The following is an 18,778-nucleotide window of genomic DNA, read 5'->3' as shown; positions in this document are numbered from 1 at the left end:
TTCGAGAACAGTGCTTTATAAGCAGCAGTGTATAGGGGAAGAAATAGGAGGAGGAGGGGAAGGTGGGGGAGAGCGTTCTAGTCAGGGCAAAACAGCAAGCTCAACACGTATTAGCGCAGAGAGAGAGAGAGAGAGAGAGAGAGAGAGAGAGTCTGTGAAAGGCGGGGGCTGGGGGGGGGGGGGGCGACGCATCATTGCAGTACTGAGAAGAAAGTCCTGCGCTAGTCCAAAAGCCCCACACGCACACACGCATCCAGAAGAGGAAGAAGAAGAAGAGGAGTAAAAGAAGAAAAAGAGGACAAGAAAACGTTCGTGGCGTTAACGACCTGAAACCTCTGAAGCCTTTTGTGTTCATCCTCTTTCAAGGAAACATCGTGTGTTGCCTCCGGACTCAAATTGTGTGTGTGTGTGTGTGTGTGTGTGTGTGTGTGTGTGTGTGTGTGCGTGCTGGCAGGACTCGGTTGTGGGTGAATTATAGTTGCTCGTAATGCGCCACTCGGTTTGATGCTCTCGCTGCAGCAGTGAGTTTTCCTCTCTGTTCCTCTCTGTTCCTCTACTCTCCCTAATCTCTGCGGGGGTCCTCGCGCACCGTCCCATCAGAGCTCTCTCCAGTGTTCATAGGGACTTTGTATCCTCGTGTCATCTTTATTTCTACTTTGCTGATATCTCGTTGATTCAAAACCCTCCACCTTAATTTATCTTTACCCTCCTCCTCTTCCTGGTCTTCACCAAGCCAAGGCGCTGCAGAGAGCATGTGAGTACCAATGCGGACATCTGCTGCTGCTCACAGCGCTCCTCTCTCTCTCTCTCTCTCTCTCTCTCTCTCTCTCTCTCTCTCTCTCTCTCTCTCTCTCTCTCTCTCTCTTGTGTGTGTTAAAACCACTTATCGTCTGCTTTCTTGTAACTTTAGAACTCATTATTTTACACTCGTTGCTTTAAGGAGTACGTGTGTATTGCGCAGTTATTGCGGGAGAAGCTCAGGTTCACTGAACATATACTGCTGCTCTAGAACAAAACAGCTGTAACATGGTAGCAGCTGAGCTATCCTGCTCAGAAAAGAAAAATGGTTACTAGTTTTGAATTTATTATTTTTTTTAATGTATATTTTTATAGTTCATATATATATATGTTTTGATAATGTGTGATGCTTTACTAAAAAAAAAAAAAAAAAAAAAATATATATATATATATATATATATATATATATATATATATATATATATATATATATATATATATATATATATATAAATTTATTATTATAATTAGTTTATTTATTTATTTATTTATTTTTAATGTTTATTTGAACAAATCCTACTCAGGTATAATGAAACCTCTCTTGCCATGGGAAAATGCGCACTTTCGAATGAGATCAGTGCAGTAATTGACTTTGTGCGTGACTGGTGACTGTGCTTGGGTGTCCTCATTATTCACAGTCATCCAGTGTACAATATGAAATAGCATTAGAAATAGGACAACATTTTTACAACTAGGAAAGTCCAGATTTTAAGTCCTACATAGGTAATAGGAGTTCTACCTCAATAAATACACACTCGTAAGCGAATTCACAAGGCCTTTATAAGATCTATATGGAGTGTTCAGTAAGAACACACACGATTCTGTAAGGTGTCCCTAAGGCAGCAGTTCTCAGTAGCCAGGATGTATATTAATCCTCCGATGACTTTATGTTCAGGTCCGCTCCAGCTCCAGATGCTGCAGCTCCTGCAGGAGCTCCCGGGGCTCCTGGGGCAGAAGGAGCACCAGGAGTAGGCCCTCCTCCCCCTCCTCCCAACACCAGCAGCAACCGTCGACTACAGCAGACACAGGCGCAGGTGGAAGAGGTGAGCATGCCTGGGGAAAAGGAAGGGAAGGAAAAGGAGAAGAAAATAAATTTTTGTTCTAAAGCCTGAGTTGCCACTAGTCCAATTATTATTATAATTATATTGAAGAAGAGTCTACGTTTAGTATTTATTATTTTGTAAGCATAATACCATCTAATTTTGACAAAGAACTAAGTAGCAGGTTTTCACTAAGATTGCTTGGGTGTTTAGAGTCTACAAGTATTCACGTAAACCCTAAAATTTGAAATGTCTTTAGCCTTATGTATTTGCAAAACCTTCTACCACCACAAATCACAGACCTGGCTGATAGATCGTTGTCAATTCAAGTTTTAAGTCAATTTTACAGTAAACTAAGTGCTGCAATAGATATTATATTAGATATTATAGATTATTCTCCAATAGTTGCCATGCTTCAATCAGCTGCATTTAAACTAAATGCAATGTACCATTAATAATATGCTAATAGGTATGATTTTTTGTGAAGGTTGTTGATATTATGCGTGTGAATGTGGATAAAGTCTTGGAGCGGGACCAGAAACTGTCTGAGCTGGATGACAGGGCTGATGCACTGCAGGCTGGAGCCTCTCAGTTTGAGAGCTGTGCTGCTAAGCTGAAGAACAAGTACTGGTGGAAAAACTGTAAGGTGAGAAACATTAACAGCAGACCCCATGCTATTTGAAACTGGATCTGACACTTTAATTATATCTTTATAAAAACATATAATTATTTAATCCATTTATATTTAATCACTTGTTTTATTTGGTTATTATTGTGATTTATAAAAAAAAAAAAATGTAATTGTGTGTGTATATATATATATATATATATATATATATATATATATATATATATATATATATATATATATATATATATATATATATATAAAGAAAAAGAGAGACCATCTCGATTTGCCATCCTCGAGAGCTATGTCCTCTGCAGTGTGTGTTGTGATAGTGATACTTAGTTAATGAGTGCAAATGTGATCCCCATAGAAATGACAGTACTTGGTGTAGATACCATCAGACCTGTTTAATGAAGCAATTACCTAAGATTATTGGTAATTATTGAATTTGTATTGTTAAATTCTGGAGTAGTATGCTAAGGCAAACTTTTAAACTGGTTTTATTTAAGTTAAATAAACATGCATTAACGATTTATTTAAACAAGAAAGAGTGTTTTTTGTTTTTATAACATAATTGCATTTTATTTTGCTAGGGCAAAATTTCTTTTCCATGCATGAATCAGCATGAATCAAAGGCATTATCCTTTGCCATTTGGCATTGCTTCACCGAGCCAGCCATCAGCTGTTTCTTCTCAATCCTTAGTCAGGATATGTCTTAATAAAACATGTAACAAGTTGTGGGCCCAAGCTTTATCTATTGATAAATATACAGTAAATAGTGGCTTAAACCTACCACCTGTAACATTTTGGTAAGAATAATATTTCTATAATGTTACTGAACTGAATGTGTCACTTGCATTTTGCAGCTGTTGCTTGTATCCATGCAGTGAAGAAGCATTCTTCACATTATGAAATGTTCTTTTGCAAGCAACTGCAAAAACCCTAAACAACCAGCACCACATCTGACTGCGTATCTGTATGATGCTGTAATTGCGATGGAGCATTTGACTTGTAAAACATTTGCTTCTCTGTTCCTTTCTTACTTTCTTTAGATGATGATAATGATGGGCATTATTGGAGTCATAGTGGTCGGAATAATCTTCTGTGAGTTGCACAATATTTATCCTTTTCATTATACTTAAGTACAATTAAATACAATAAAGAACATTTTTTCAGTAGACTAAGAATGTATTATGAAAATAAACATTACTTACATGTTAGCTCACGGATAAACTAATAGGTTGAACTAATACATATATGTAGATATTTCTGCCTTATTTGCAAGGATTCCTCTTGTAGGCATTGCTAATTACTCTAAAATCAATCTTTTTTTTAAATGAGTAGCCTTTAGGTATATAGCAACAGTGTCATTTTAAATGCCTTAACTTTGCTTGTAAAGAGTCAAGGGCATATAAGATTAATGTCCAGAGTCAACTTTTTCCAGCACAAGTTCAATAATTTATTCAGCAATGCATTTTGTGCACTTAAGCCTGATCATTCAGTAGGAGGATCTTACGGTCAATTAAACACATGACTACAGAGAAAGGAGGCATATGTTCCTATAAACTGCTGTATAGCTTTTTCTGTATTTTAAAGGTGCAAATGTCTGCCATTTGATGATTTCTTAATCTTTTTTTCTGTCCTGTCCCCTCCTTGGTTCTTCTCCATTTCTTTTTTCCTCTACAGTATATTTCTTCTCATGAGCTCACCTGATCATAAGGTGACAGAGATAAGAAAACCAGTTAAAGGAGGGAAAAGAACAACAAAGTATTGTGAAAAGCCCACTCATGAAGGCCATCCATTTTGCTGCACCCTCTCTCCTTTTATTAATAAGACCTCTCATTCCATCAAACTGCTACTTTTCAGTGTCGCAGTAGCCATCAGATTTACAAGCTTCCTGTTCTTCCATAATCTGCTATGCTGTTCATTGACTCTTTCATTATCATTTCCTCTAGCTCCTTGTCTTAGAAACTGACATCTCTCTCTCACACACACACACACACACACACACACACACACACACACACACACACACACACACACACACACACATGCACGGTGAGTGTTTCAGGGATTAGTCCGATCAAAGGTGGGATGCTTGAGCCTCTGTTGCTGACAGTGTACCAGTTAATGTAAATTAAATTGCATAAAATGAGTGACAGGGTAATTTAAGACTAGGAAGTCATGAGCCTGTTTCTACCTGTAATGCCAACTTACCTGCTGCTGAATTTCTAAAGCCTTTGGGAATTAATGAACTAATCTTAGCATATATAACACACGCTGCTCTTTATCAACTGTCATAACCGTTTTTGCTATAACCCCATCTGCTTGTATCTATTAGTGTCAACTGGAGAAAAATACTTTTATTGTGTATGTGTAATTGTCATTGAAAGCATTGCTAATAGAAACTCTTTTGGAGATATATAGATGCTGTTAGAAATATACTTTGTCTGATTTATTAGGAATAAGGAGGCAGATGACAATATAAGGAAAACATAAAGGCAGAGGGGAACACAGGTATGAGGGTGAACAGCTGGGGAAGATTTTTTTTTATTGGTTTGGGAAAAATCATATACACACACACACACACACACACACACACACACACACACACACACACACACACACACACACACACACACAGTAACAATTTTTAATTCATTTGTGTCTAATGACTTGCATGGAAGATTAGACACATTGCAAGACTTCATCTCCTCAAATCCTACTGCCTAATGTACAGCCCAGAGAAAATCCTATCACTGCTTCCATGAAATTTCATCAGTGTACAAAACACAAGTTCTCTGAGCCTGCCAAAACATACGATTACCTGCTGCATTTCAGAAAAAATGCGACAAGGGAAAAAAAAATGGATTGACTTGCCATGTAGTATGCTATTTTAAATAAAACGTCCTTCATAAACACAAATTTTATTATTTTTCTATGCAGTATAAATTGCAAGAGCTTTCAGTTTCCATTTTGATGGTTGATTCAAAGAGTTTGTATGGTACATTGCTAAGTGTAAATGGCATTTATGAAAAAATTTAGCATTGACCAATAGGAAAGCAAATCCCTTATTACCATTTAGAGAACCCAGAGAAAAATTTTGAAGCATGCCTATTTGCTCTAACACTTTTGCTGATGCCAATAAAGAAAATGAAAAAAGAAATACTGTGAACTGGAGTGTTTTTTTAATGTGAATTTCTTTTTTTTTTTTTTTTTTTAAGAAACAACAGAAAAACATTTAAAGTCAGTCAAAGGTTAAGTGACATATTTTGCTTTAAGAATTGTGATTTCAGACACTGGGTGAGGGATATTTTGAGAGGTATTTTTAATCATAGAAAAGAAGCAAATTCAAACAAATGTTTTTTCTCTGAGTGGGGTTTATTGAAGTATTTAAAAGAGAGAGACATTAGAGGCAGCGGCACATCTTTAAAAATATTTCTGTGAAGAAATGATTGCTATGTTGAGAACGTGTGAAAGCAAAGGTGTTTTTTGACAAATGTAGAGGTAACTATTATTAGCTTTGTAACTACTGTCACCAATATTATTGTGCAGTTTTTGTTTTTCCTTACAATAAACCTAGTTTGTTGTTACTGTGAAGAGTAATGTCTCTCAGAAGAGTCTATGAGAGTCCAGTTTCTGTAAGGGTTGTATATGATTACAGTGTTCACATTTAAACGTAACAACAGTCAGCACACATCTTCAACATTCAGGTTTACAGGTACACCCGTACATACACCTATAAAAAATAACTTTTATTTCATTGTACATCAGTAGTCACTTTAAAGTCAACTATAAGGCTCATAGATGCACACAACAACACACTCACATGCACACACACACACACACACACACACACACACACACACACACACACACACACAGCTAATTAACACTACATTACACTGAACCTTTACAATGACCTCAGTAAACAAAAGGAAATTTGGTGTCTTTCAGACATTTAAATTAAAAAGAAAAATGTTTGCCTCATGGATAGACTTTAAGATATTTCTAACCTTAAATCGTTAAATTGCACACACACACACACACACACACACACACACACACACACACAGAGCTTGAGGGAAACTGGAAAAAAACCACACACACCAAGCAGAAGTGAAGTTGCACTGAGCTTTAACTGAGGATTAACCCCTAGGTCCTGGAATTCTGAGCAGGCTCTGTCTGTTGTACCATTCAGTGCCTATTAATATACAGAAAAAGATAACTTTGTATTCAAATTACATATCACAAATAATCCCTAGCATCACCCCTTAATTCATATACATTTCTTGACCTATTTATTATTTATAGATTTCATAACCCACATATATGCTATATGTTAATCTGTAGCAGAAATAGTGTACATACCTATCTTGATGCTTGATATAAAAACAAGATTGATAAAATCAGTGTCAGCAAAATCACCCAGTAATTCTCCGCTGTTACATTCATCAAAAAAAAAAAAAAAAAGGTTTTAGATGTCAAACAAAAACTATACAGTGATCAATCTTAAAATTAAATTATTCACTACAATAATTAGGAATGTTATATGTACACATGCTTTGTATTGTGTTTAGCAAATCAGAAATATATGGACATGAAATACGTGTAATAAACTAGATCTCAGGCTCATGTCATATACATGTCAAATGAACTCACCCAGACTGGCTAGTTGACCTGGCTCAGGTGTTAGTACTGTCAGATTAACATCACTGGGAGTTTTTAGGCCAAAATGAGAGACCCTGCAGGTAAACACAGTGCCAATAGGGTGTTTAGAAGGGTGGACGGTGAGGAAGGATGAGAGAGAGTACGTCCCATCACTGTTCTGCCGATGACTGGAGAGAGATGATTCATCTGTCAGGGAGACGTTCTCTGTCTCTGAAGGGAGCTGAGAAAACCACTCCACCTGCACAGAGCCAAAGGAGAACCAAATAAAAACCAATTAATGCTTTCAACAAAAAGGTTTTTAATGTTAAAAAATACTTTTTATGAGTAGGGGTCTAGCAGCTAAGGATGCTGAGTTCTCACTGCTTTTGACTTGGTTTGACTTGATAATGTTAAATTGGAAACAGTCAAAGGAAAAGAACAGCAATAAAGTAGGAAATATGGCATTGGTACTATTTCTAAGTATTGTCTGTAATTGCCTGATAAGGTATGTCTTCAGGACATACTTAAATGTTTAACAAACTGTTTAATTTGAAACACAGCCTTCACTAGTTTCGAAAGAAACTTCTTTGGTGGACCCAAACAAAAAGAAGTAGAAGGCAAAGGCTACTTATGGAAAAGTGGATTTCCGCATAGTGAAGACCTTTTGGAGGTTGCAGCCATGAAGCCCCAGTCATATTTGAGGTTAACAACAAATTAAGGATTATTTATACTTAATGTAATGACAGGTCATATTAACTGACTGCATGTAAATACACACCTTTACATCTAGGGGGTAATAACGATCACAGTGACAACTCAATCTTTTCGGTGATTCATCCGGGAATGTTATTTTGTTTTCTGTGAAAAAAACTCTGGGAGGTTCTAAAAGAGACAAGAATAAAGAACATCAGATAAACAGGTGACAACCACCATAATGTATTTTCAAACTGCCGGCTTTCACATAAGAGCAAAAACAAGTGCCCGTGGTTGACATCAGACATGTCCAAATTCTGACAAGAGACTCACGTATGATGTTCAGCTGAACGATTTGCTGGGTTTGAAAGGGTTCAGAGGTAATTGTACAAATGTATGTGCCCTCATCTGAGACCTTTAAATTCTCCATGGTAAGAGATGCATTTCCCTCTCTGACTAGTAAGGTTGAGTTTGCACTTGTTCCATTCCGATCCATTTTCACTACCAGCCAGAAAACAAAACATTAGAAAAACATTGTTTAGACATTGTGATATGTACTAATTATGAACAACAAATACTGCATTTAGAATTAGAGTTTTTAATGAATATTATTCACTTCATATTTTGTGAACATACTATTCAAAATATGTACATATAATATTTATTGATTGGATATACAGTAATCCCCCCGTTTATCATGGTTGTTACGTTTCCAAAACCGCCCGCGATAAACGAAAAACCACGATAAATGGACGCCACCCCAAAATCTTTTTTTATTTTATTGTTTAAGCCGTAAATCATCCTTCCACACACTTTAAACACCCACGGAAAACATTTGCAAGAATATTACGAGATGAATTTTGTGTAAATTCGTAGAAATACAGTTCACTGTACCACATACATTTCATTATTTCAACATAAAACTCCATAGAAACAATTCCCTATAAATTACTTGGTCTGTCGTGCTATCAGCGAGAGACTGGGAAAATCAGCAAAACAAATTAGTTATGTGGCAAATGCAATTTCACAATAAACCAATAAAAAGTGGGGATTAGTATATATGCACAACCATTTACTAACCATGCGTTCCTGCTGCAGTCTCTTTCATATCCAGAATGGTCCGCCCATTTCCTCTATACTGCCATCGCCACTCAAGACCCAAATTTAGCTCTGTAGGGGTGTCCCTTTGCCTATAACCACAATCTAACACAATGTCTTGTCCGATAGAGACCGCAATGGAGGGCGCACGAGAGAACACTACAAACACAGCTGCAAAAGCGAGAAACATAACAGACTGAGCATTAAGGAGAGATTATGGAGAAGTGAAGGATGATAAAATACCATGTTTTTGTGTGATTTTTTATACTGAAAGTTAATCTTTTCCATTACATATAAGAAGAACATTTAATTCAAACTGTAGAGACACTGAAACTGTAGAGACATTACTCTCAATTCCACTCCATGTTTTAACTATTTACAAATACCAACATGCTAAAAATCTTTACAATATTTACATCGATAACAGAAGGAACAAACAGAGGAACAAAGCTGATAACAGTGTTTTGAATCTCAGACATATTTGTAATAAAGTTTATCACTGCAAAAATCTGTAAGTACATTCTGTAATTTGTAGCATCACTTGCATCCAATGCCATATACCAAGTAAATAATATCAAAGTTAGGCATGCAGTTTTTAAATACTTTACATGCTGATTTGTGACTGCAGGTTTTCAATGCACAAGGCCTATGAATTTTACCATTATACAATCATTAGAATAGAGAAACACTTATAATTTTTATACAGAATAAAAAGAATAAACAGAATAATACCATCTATGATCAGAGTTCCCCACTGGCTGAGAGGAAGCTGAAGTTTGCTCTGCATTAGTGATGCAGCTTTCGAATCTGCCTCCTCGTTGGACATTGCCTGTAGCACCAGAGTGAAGCCTACCCCTCCTCCTTCAAGCTGTACTGAGGCGATGAAATGGGCAGGTACAGAATCTGATTTTGCCCCTTGAGGGATATAAGAACTCAGTTCACATATCACTTCCTGTCCATTACAGTCAGCATGGAGAAGAGACTCTGCTTCAGGAATCTCCACTGATGAAGCTAACCCAAACAAAAGGCAAACAGGCAACATGAGCAGGAGCCAAACGTATAAATGCTGCCACAGCAAAAATAACACATGGATGAAAGTATTGTGCAAAACATTATTGTAACTTACTCGTGGTCTCAAAAATCAGGTCATCGGGGTTAGGAGTGACAGGGGGGATGTAGGGGGTGATGGTTTCAGGCGAAAAGTCAGAGTTCATAGGAAGGTCTTTTAGGACCACAGTGGCAGGCGAGCGTATAAAGTGAGCTCCAGTCATTCCTCCCCCTTCCTCAATGTAGGAGCAGGACAGTACCACATCCGCCACCTGCACACCTGAGAGAGAGAGACAGAGAGAGAGAGAGAGAGAGAGAGAGAGAGAGAGAGAGAGAGAGAGAGAGAGAGAGAGAGAGAGAGAGAGAGCAGTATATTACAAACAACGAGGAAAAAACGACATTACACTCACATAAAAAGAAAACACAGAGCTTTCAGTAAACACTGATGACAGTGTTTGATTCTTAAATTCAAGTGAATCAGATGTAAAACACACCGTGTGCCACCGCGTGCTGAAAAGCCAAAACAAAAACTGCTAACATGACAGATTACTGTTATCAAAACGCAAAATACTGTAACTGTATAACCCCAGCGCCCTTACACTGTAAGGCTGTAACGACTCTAACGAAAATAATCATACAGAAACGATAAAGTCGTGTCTGATATCTGATGAATTTTGAAGATCCCCTAATTCATTGCAGTTTCACTTTTCATTTAAAAACCAAGCTTCCGCATTAAGAGGAGCATGCAGTTAGTAGGCGTATGTACACAGTGTGTGTGTGTGTGTGTGTGTGTGTGTGATGCCAGTAAGCTGTGTTTACATGCGCAGTGTTGGACTAATCATAAAGTGAAAGTGAAAGTAGCTTTCAGGTCTTGTTTAACGTGCTTATGGTAACAAAATGGGAACATGCATTTTATTTTAAAATGTGCAATGTATTGTAATGCATTTTATTAACATTTAATATGATGAAAATAATGATTATAAAGTAGACTCGTCATCATCATCTTTTTTTTTTCTTTCTGTTTTAAACGACTCAGTAACCAGTTTATACTTTTCAGGATTGTAGTGGATCTGGAGATTCAATTCATTACTATTTGCATAGTGCTTTTTTAAAATGGACATTGTCCCAAAGCAGCTTTACACATATAAAGCAGTTAGTTAGTGAGATAGATAGATAGATAGATAGATAGATAGATAGATAGATAGATAGATAGATAGATAGATAGATAGATAGATAGATAGATAGATAGATGGGAGGACCTTATTGAATGCAGAGCTAAAGTCATTGAATAGCATTCTGATGTAGGTGTTGCTTTTATCCAGGTGGGTGAGGGCTGAATGAAGAGCCGTGGAAACTGCATCCTCTGTTCAGTGTAGGTGGTAGGCCCGCAGTGAGGTGATTCAGGACCAGTTTCTTAAAGCACTTCATAGCAATAGGGGTAAGTGCAACTGGGCGAAAGTCATTTACTTACCGTGGGCCAGTGACAGGTTGAAAATTTCAGTGAAAACCTGTGTCAGTTGTCCAGAGCATGCTCTGAGAACACGTCCCGGTACATAGTTATAAGCTTGTTTAAAAGAATATGTAAGTTAAACTTTAGATTTTTGTACTTTTTTTACTAGACAGTAGATGATTAATGTTGATACTGCAGAGACTGTGAGCTGCATTCTTCTTTCTGGGAATTTTTAACCAATGCTTCTTACCCTTTCACATTTGTAAACATGAAATTACGAAACAGTCAAACATTAACTGCAGTCAGAATTACCGTTTCTTCTTCTGCTAATATTTGTGCTCCAGCTGCATGATAAATCGTATTCAGGAACTTTCCCCCCAAATTCCTAAAACTATAGTCACACTTGGCACATCTGATGATATTAGCTATTAGCAAAAGTATTGTGTAATGTCTTTTTGTTTTCTTTCATATATAATTTGTTTGTAGCATATTGAGATAGTTACTACAAAAGTATATTACTAAATGTATGTGTCAGGCGAAAGAACGTGCCGGAAAACCGAAGTGCAATCCACAAAGGTTTTTAATGGAAAAAATATAGAGCAAGGCAGAAAACGGGAAAAAACCACAACGAAACTCCAGGTTTAACAATCCTGGTGAAAACTATGAGCAAACAAAACACACAGAGTCCTGTAACCAGTGTTCTTAAGCCTAAGCTGTAGAACGGACAAAGAACTGGTGGGAGAACGGGGTTTAAATAGAGTGCAAACTGATAAGGGCCAGGTGTAGCTGATTAGTGATAGGTGGAGGTGTGGCTGGTGGATCCCTGACAGTATGTAAAGTTTAAAGTAGTATAAACTAGTATAAACTAAATGTATGTAAGGTTTACAAATTGGATGTCCAGATTTGAATGAGTGAAAAAAAAAATGAAATGAAATCAAATGAAAGATACTATTTGCATTATTGAAATTTTGTATGGTTATATAATGAATATGTGTCATTGTCATAATCCACATAGCTATTTATATTGAAAAGTTGTAGCTGTGACTTGAACTGTTAGGTGTTAAAACATAACAGTTCAACAGCTACTAAAACATAATAAAAAGAAAACAACACAGTTAAGATAAAAAGCACCAGTCAAGGATAATTTATTTTGTATCCATACATTCTTTTTGGTTGCCTTATAATTTATTTATTTATAATTTACTTATAAATTATTTATATTAATAAACTGAAACAGAATCCAGTTTGAAAATGTTTAAATTGCAAAACTGGTGCATTGGTCATCACTCACACATTTATTAGTTTACAGAGACATATGCAGATCTTAGAATTCAAACATTATCTTTGCCATTTTATTAGAGCTCTGATCCTATGTCTACATGTTGACAGTCATGTACATACAACAGTTTGTTACTTAGTTAATTGGTATCTAGTTTATGAGCTTGGCAGGCATAAAGATTTACAACTCTGCTGAATTTAATTTGATTACGGAAGACACACATGGTTAAATTTAATTATCTTATGGTCAAAGGGCAGAGCTCTCCAGAGACTAATCTAAACATTAAAGTTGTAAAAATACACTGCCCTTAGTTTTCACTCATGGTCTTATTTACCCAGTTTATATATTTTGACACCAGAGTGTACACTCCATATTTGCCTGGTTTGCCACATTCACTGCCCCAACTAACAATACCTGTCGCCCAGAACACACCATTCTTTTTTAAAACAAGTGGCCCTCCACCATCTCCATTACATGCATCTTTTCCACCTTCAGGTACACCAGCACAAAACATGTTGTCTGTCAATGCCACTGGGATCTTAAAATTGTCAATGAAATTTTGGCATGTCTGTTTGTCCACAAGAGGAAGGGATGTATACCTGAGATACCTGGATGATTTCATTTTGGCTGTCTCACCAAATCCAGAAACCCACCTAAAAATGAAGGAGGAAGTGACAATGTTAGGGGCATTCTTATGTGTGAAACAAATAAACTGTATGTACTGTATAAAAAAAAGTTACCGTTTTTATTTATTTATTTATTTATTTATTTATTTATTTATTTATTTATTTATTTATTTATTTATATGCCTAATTCAATAGGAATTTATAGGATGTAGCCTGTATGTGAGTGGTGCTCCTAATAAGAACCTTACCCAGTAAGACCAGGTGTAAATTCAGCTCCTTGTGGAGGCAAACACAATGGCATAACATCAGCATTGTACAGAATGGGCTTCTCCAGTTCGATTAGTGCAATATCATTGTCATAGTGTTTACCATCTGCATTATTATACAAGGGGTGGATGTGTAAAGATTTGATTTCTAAAGTTAAGAATTGAGACTTTTGTATATTTCTGACTGCAGCATATATCTAAAAACAGGAGAAAACAAACAAACAAAATGGAATTGACATTACAAAACAGGGCAGACACATAACATGAATCACATGTAGCACAGAAAAAATGTGTTGTTTAGTGCAAGGGGAATAATCTCTGACAAATACTAGTGTTCTGTGTGTTGTGCAGGGCTTCGATTAGTTAATATTAAGATTTTGTGATATAGTTAATATATATTATTTTATATACACAAAAAGGTTAATACTATTTTTAACTAATGTGTACACCTCCAGTAGAATGGTGGCACAGTGGGAAATCTCAGAACCCCAGAGTCCCCAGTTTGAACCTGAGCTAAGGTTGCTGTTTGTGCAGAGTCTGTATCCACTGTATTCTCTGTATTCTTGTGTCTGTCCCAGAGGTGGGAAGTAACAAATACTTTGTTATACGTTACTTCACTATTTATTTTTCAGGCTTTTTTCTTTTACTCATTTCATTTTTACACAAATATCTATACTTTTTACGACTTCCAGTTTCAAAACAGGCACGTTACATTAGTTTTAATCTATTGCGCGCCGTTTTCAGACTATCAGGCTATTTCATGTCATTGCGTGACTTTTTTTCAATCTACCAATGGTGTATTATATCCTGGCTCTCATGCACCACAGACGTGGACTAGTTTATGAAGCTCACAATGTGCAAAGCAGAACGCAACGAGAAGTGTGTGTTTTATGTGGATGAGACAGAGGGAGTCAGTGATGTAAACATGACTGAGAAAAAAACATTCCTGATCACCTGATCATCATCTTTTCTCTGCTTGTGTTCTATATGAACACCTTTTTTTTCCTCATAACGCCGAAACAGAGATAAATGACTTTTTTGATTGCACAGATAAGAGCAATATATCATTTGAAGCTGTAAAGGGTCTACTTTTTTTGTACACACATAATAACAACAAAACGTTGTGCTTTTGTAAACTAAAAAGTATTAATTTAAGGTACATTGAGAACAACGCGATTAAATATTTCGTTTAATTAACGGCCCTAATATTAATATATCGCAGCGTCCAGTTACCAGCGTGACACTAAAACAGGTAGTAGTAATGGCTACTTCTTACTTAAGTACATGTCAGAGCCTAAACCTCTTTACTTTAACTTGAGTAAAAAAGGTATAGTCAGTACTTCAAGCAGTTGAAAACTCTAAACTGAGACTAGGTATGTACATGCCCTATAATGGAGTGGCTTCACAAAAATGGTACATTTTTGCTTCATCTAGTGCCAGTAATAAGATCAAGAAATTGCTTTAAATCTGACCTGGACAAAATGGTGAATTAATGGATAATGTAAAAATGTTGTTTACATATAAATGATAGCCCTACAACACAGGCATTTTATGGCTATTTGCACTAATTTATACAGCAGTTTTCTATTGTCTGACAGGTTATGAAAAATATGCAAGTGTACAAATAAAAAATATCCAGTTTGGTCTCAGCAGACCAGAGCTTCTACGCTGCTGTTGTTTCTGCTGAGCCAGTCTGAAGACCGCTCTGTTAAGAGCCATGTTAGTGCTGCATATAGAGTCAGAGTGACTTCCATAGCAGATCTGTACAGCAGATGCTGGGGAGGTGGACTGTGGAATGGAAATGTGCATTGAGTAGGCAGAAATGGCACTCACTTAGTTTAGTCAGAATACTAAGTTTAGTTTAGACACTAAAGTTATGTAAATGGAGAAACACTCACAATTTGCTAAGACACCAGCATCAAAAAGAACCAGTCAGTGCACAGATACATTTTCATGACTAGACACAACTAAATAATTTTTTTTTTTTTTTTTTTTTTTTTTTTTTTTTTGGACAAGGCTGAATTAAAGTTCTTAAAGTGTACTTAAAATATGTACACTGCAAACCTTGTGATTGTCATCTGAAAAAAAATAAATAAATAATACTTTTTTTTTGTGCTTACATTTTATATTCCAGTAAGCCAATGTTATGGATAAAATATGTGTATGGGATAGTTAGATATGTATATAATTTTTCTTTTAACTATTCAATTTTACACAAAATCTTTTTTGAAAGTTTTAAAGAAATTCAAGGTTTTAAAAAGCACAGCTCTAGGTTACACAACATACCTTCATTAACTTGTGGTCGATAATCTTGTTTTTGATCATTAGAACACTTGCTGAAGTCAAGATCCATTTCTCTGCTATGACAGCACCTCCACCTCCACCATGATTGTGGTTTATATAGGCATGCCAGGGAAATGCTCCCTGTGGAGCAAGATGGCCACCTATTACCCTCTTTTGACGTTCCAGGCCGACCACTGGGTGCCCACACGCTTATAATCATGCAATTCACACAGACAACAAGAAAGCATTTACAAGAATCCTCCCTAAAATTACATATTTTCTTCATAGTGTAAACATTGTTGTTGTGAATTGTAATCATACACTAGTGTTTACCCAAGACACATTTCGGAGACACAGGCATGACATTGTTTTGGTCATCTTTCCATTTCTTATCTGCATTGCAGGTGTAGGTTGCTGGGCAAAATGATATACGTAAAAAAATATATATTTATTTATTCAATGTTATAATTGAATAATTAAATATTTTTTTGGAAAGATGTGAATATAGTTTAATAGCTAACTATGCCTCTGTGGTTTTATAAAAACTGTAACCTAATTGAAACTTGTAGACACCTATACTTATTTTTCCTGCAGTTTTTATACATTCAGCTGAGAAATAAAACATACAACTTACCTTTGTATGTGTCAGGAACAGTGTATGGCCTGTTGCATTGCCACTTCATAACAGATCGATATTGATTGTTAGCTCCAAATATTAATTTCACTTCTCCATTTAATAAGGGTGGTGGGCTTTTACAATGTACAACTATAATTAAAAGTGAAAATGCAATTCTTAGAATGACTATCTATGTGACACTAATATATGACCTTTAAATATGAAATGAACAGTTACTCACTTTGGCACTGAACAGGTAAACTCCATTGGCCATTAATCTGACAGTCAAATGTGTAATTACTGAACTCTTCCCCTTTCTGAAATAAAGAATATCTTAAATGTGTTGATTAAATGTAAAATGCAATCCATCCCTTTGCAAAAGTTTTACTTGTTCTTACTATAATGATTTTGTAGCCTATGTCACACTGCGCAGTGATCACATCTCTGTAGTAGTATGTGGGACGCACTGGTATAATTCTGCTGTTTGTATTTTTTGGAGACTCGCACTGTACCCCTGGATATCACACAACACTCAACAACAATCAACAAATCACTGTAGAGGGGTAAAGATAATAAAAGTTTGTAGTCAGCTACAGTGTACGAACCCAACTTTACAATATAACATAAACGTACGAAGACATGTGCGTTGATCAGCATCCAGCTTGAAGCCATAATGACAAGCACAAATGAATGAACCCATGGTGTTGATGCAGATTTGAGTGCAAGGAGGATCTTTTTTACACTCATTTACATCTGTATGAACACAACCAGGCCATCTTATAAAAAATTATAAACATTTAATATTTTGTATTCAAATTCAGTTTATTTATTTATTTTTTACTTTATTTAACGTTATCATGCTTTTATCATATGTAAGAATATAGTCAAATGCAAAGCATACCTTTAGCATGGTAAAATGCAGAGAAGCCAATAGGTAGAGTAGGCCCATGGTTCACTTCATTTGTAAGAAGTGAGAGCTTTACTTTAGTGTAAGGTATAGTGATGGGAAGGTTTCCTGGATGAAGTTGGTTCTCTAAATCCTCCTCACCACAGTACTTCATTTCTGTCTTGTTATATGTTATCTACAAAATGTCAAATATTTCAAAACAAATGGCAGTGACACTGTAGAACAAAACCATATCAGGAAATACACATCATTTACCGTGAGAGAATCATTCCTGCAGTCTTGTGATGGCTTGATTTTAAGATAGTTGAAATTGAGTTGAATATGATATCCAGAAGGCACCTCCAGATCCCAGTGTTCATCAAGAGGAGCCAAATAATGTTCAGGGTAATTAGGAGAGTGTACCTCACCATACATAACTGATGTGAATACAAAACGTAATTTTTGCATGTTCATGAAGATTAGAAAAATCCTACCAAGGAGAAAGGGGGAAGTTTTATTAACACATTCAAAAGAAAATAACTGTCAGAAAAGGGTCTATGTATTAATTCATTCAATGGATGATGAAAGAATAGGACTTTGTCAATATTGTTGAAGAGAGCCACCAATTCTCAACTCCTCTGACCGAGTTTTAGGTCACTCCTTAAATTAATTCAATGGCAGTAAAAGCTATTTGTAGTAAAAGCAATGGCAAGTCTGGGCACTATGACTAAAACTTTACTAATGGGTAATGTACTAATGTATTCTAATATACAAAACAGGCTACACAGCCATATAATGAATATAAAGTTCCATCAGCCTCAACCATGAAAAAAATTAACTACAACACATATAAGATCTACATTTGTTTTTGTGAATCTAGACATTTATTCAGGCAACATTGAGCCTACTGTGAAAAATCTGTCCTATATCGTTATCCTGTCTAGACACAAAGACAACTTAACTTAACTTAACTTAACTTAACTTAACTTAACATAACTTAACTTAACTTAACTTAACTTAACTTAACTTAACTTAACTTAACTTAATCTCCATTTAGTAGAAAAAAACACAGATTTACACAGATTATTATGCCATACTATTTATAATTTAAAGTGCTATAATTTAATGTCATATTTTATAAGCAGCATTAACAAAATTTATCACACTTACCATATTAGTTTCACATTGAAGTCCATTAATGCAGTCGTCAAAAACAAGCTAATAAGTAATGGATAAATGAGTAATGAGTAAATAAGAGCTCAAGAGCCGTATAAACATGGGTTAAGAGATTGGTTAAGATAAATAGACAGAAGACCTATAAAAAGGACAAACTCCAGTGGTTAAAGTTGATTTAGGAAAAGGACAAGCTGATATTCACATTTGCATTTAAAGGGCTCCAACAGATCAGAAATAAAAGA

The 18,778-nt window shown here is 35.8% G+C and overlaps 3 protein-coding genes across 4 annotated transcripts; 1 reads left to right on the top strand and 2 right to left on the bottom strand.

Moving 5' to 3' along the window:
- Positions 1 to 142: 142 nt before the first annotated feature.
- Positions 143 to 5,632, top strand: vamp1b (vesicle associated membrane protein 1b; the record flags this gene model as incomplete). 2 transcript variants are annotated; one of them, XM_083537149.1, is made up of 5 exons in its annotated part: positions 143 to 754; positions 1,694 to 1,841; positions 2,326 to 2,484; positions 3,519 to 3,570; positions 4,153 to 5,632. In XM_083537149.1, coding segments are annotated over 5 exons (378 nt in total). In that variant the 3' UTR covers positions 4,170 to 5,632. The 2 variants fall into 2 exon arrangements, with proteins under 2 accessions (XP_083393275.1, XP_083393274.1); XM_083537148.1 differs by lacking the exon at positions 143 to 754 and having other exon boundaries at positions 1,686 to 1,841.
- A 574-nt stretch (positions 5,633 to 6,206) lies between these two features.
- On the bottom strand, positions 6,207 to 10,722 carry tapbpl (TAP binding protein like). Its single transcript, XM_083537022.1, has 9 exons — positions 10,449 to 10,722; positions 10,034 to 10,234; positions 9,640 to 9,918; positions 8,890 to 9,078; positions 8,143 to 8,310; positions 7,895 to 7,998; positions 7,129 to 7,375; positions 6,838 to 6,908; positions 6,207 to 6,670 (listed from the first exon to the last, which is right to left on the bottom strand). The coding sequence occupies exons 1-8, from the start codon at positions 10,492 to 10,494 to the stop codon at positions 6,838 to 6,840; spliced, it is 1,305 nt and encodes a 434-aa protein (XP_083393148.1). The 5' UTR covers positions 10,495 to 10,722; the 3' UTR covers positions 6,207 to 6,670.
- A 2,006-nt stretch (positions 10,723 to 12,728) lies between these two features.
- Positions 12,729 to 18,689, bottom strand: LOC310735777 (complement C1r-A subcomponent-like). The gene is made up of 11 exons (XM_083558853.1): positions 18,531 to 18,689; positions 17,637 to 17,850; positions 17,376 to 17,556; positions 17,108 to 17,227; positions 16,873 to 16,988; positions 16,716 to 16,791; positions 16,493 to 16,624; positions 16,192 to 16,272; positions 15,862 to 16,067; positions 13,558 to 13,772; positions 12,729 to 13,336 (listed from the first exon to the last, which is right to left on the bottom strand). Exons 1-11 carry the CDS (start codon positions 18,554 to 18,556, stop codon positions 12,991 to 12,993), a joined length of 1,713 nt encoding a protein of 570 aa, XP_083414979.1. The 5' UTR covers positions 18,557 to 18,689; the 3' UTR covers positions 12,729 to 12,990.
- Positions 18,690 to 18,778: the final 89 nt, after the last annotated feature.

Source organism: Silurus aristotelis, assembly GCF_946808225.1.
Source record: "Silurus aristotelis genome assembly, chromosome: 1".
NCBI lineage: Eukaryota > Metazoa > Chordata > Actinopteri > Siluriformes > Siluridae > Silurus > Silurus aristotelis.
This window is presented reverse-complemented; position numbering and strand designations above follow the sequence as displayed.

What these genes read in the sequence shown, in the direction of transcription:
- tapbpl (XM_083537022.1), bottom strand. Translation starts at nt 10,494, where the DNA reads ATGTTAGCAGTTTTTGTTTTGGCTTTTCAGCACGCGGTGGCACACG. An exon ending in GGGAACTCTGATCATAGATG is followed by an intron (nt 9,079 to 9,639) that starts GTATTATTCTGT and finishes TCGCTTTTGCAG; the next exon opens with CTGTGTTTGTAGTGTTCTCT. An exon ending in CGTTCAGCTGAACATCATAC is followed by an intron (nt 7,999 to 8,142) that starts GTGAGTCTCTTG and finishes TGTCTCTTTTAG; the next exon opens with AACCTCCCAGAGTTTTTTTC.
- LOC310735777 (XM_083558853.1), bottom strand. Translation starts at nt 18,556, where the DNA reads ATGGACTTCAATGTGAAACTAATATG. An exon ending in TGATCAACGCACATGTCTTC is followed by an intron (nt 16,989 to 17,107) that starts GTACGTTTATGT and finishes TGTGATATCCAG; the next exon opens with GGGTACAGTGCGAGTCTCCA. An exon ending in TGTTCCTGACACATACAAAG is followed by an intron (nt 16,273 to 16,492) that starts GTAAGTTGTATG and finishes CATTTTGCCCAG; the next exon opens with CAACCTACACCTGCAATGCA.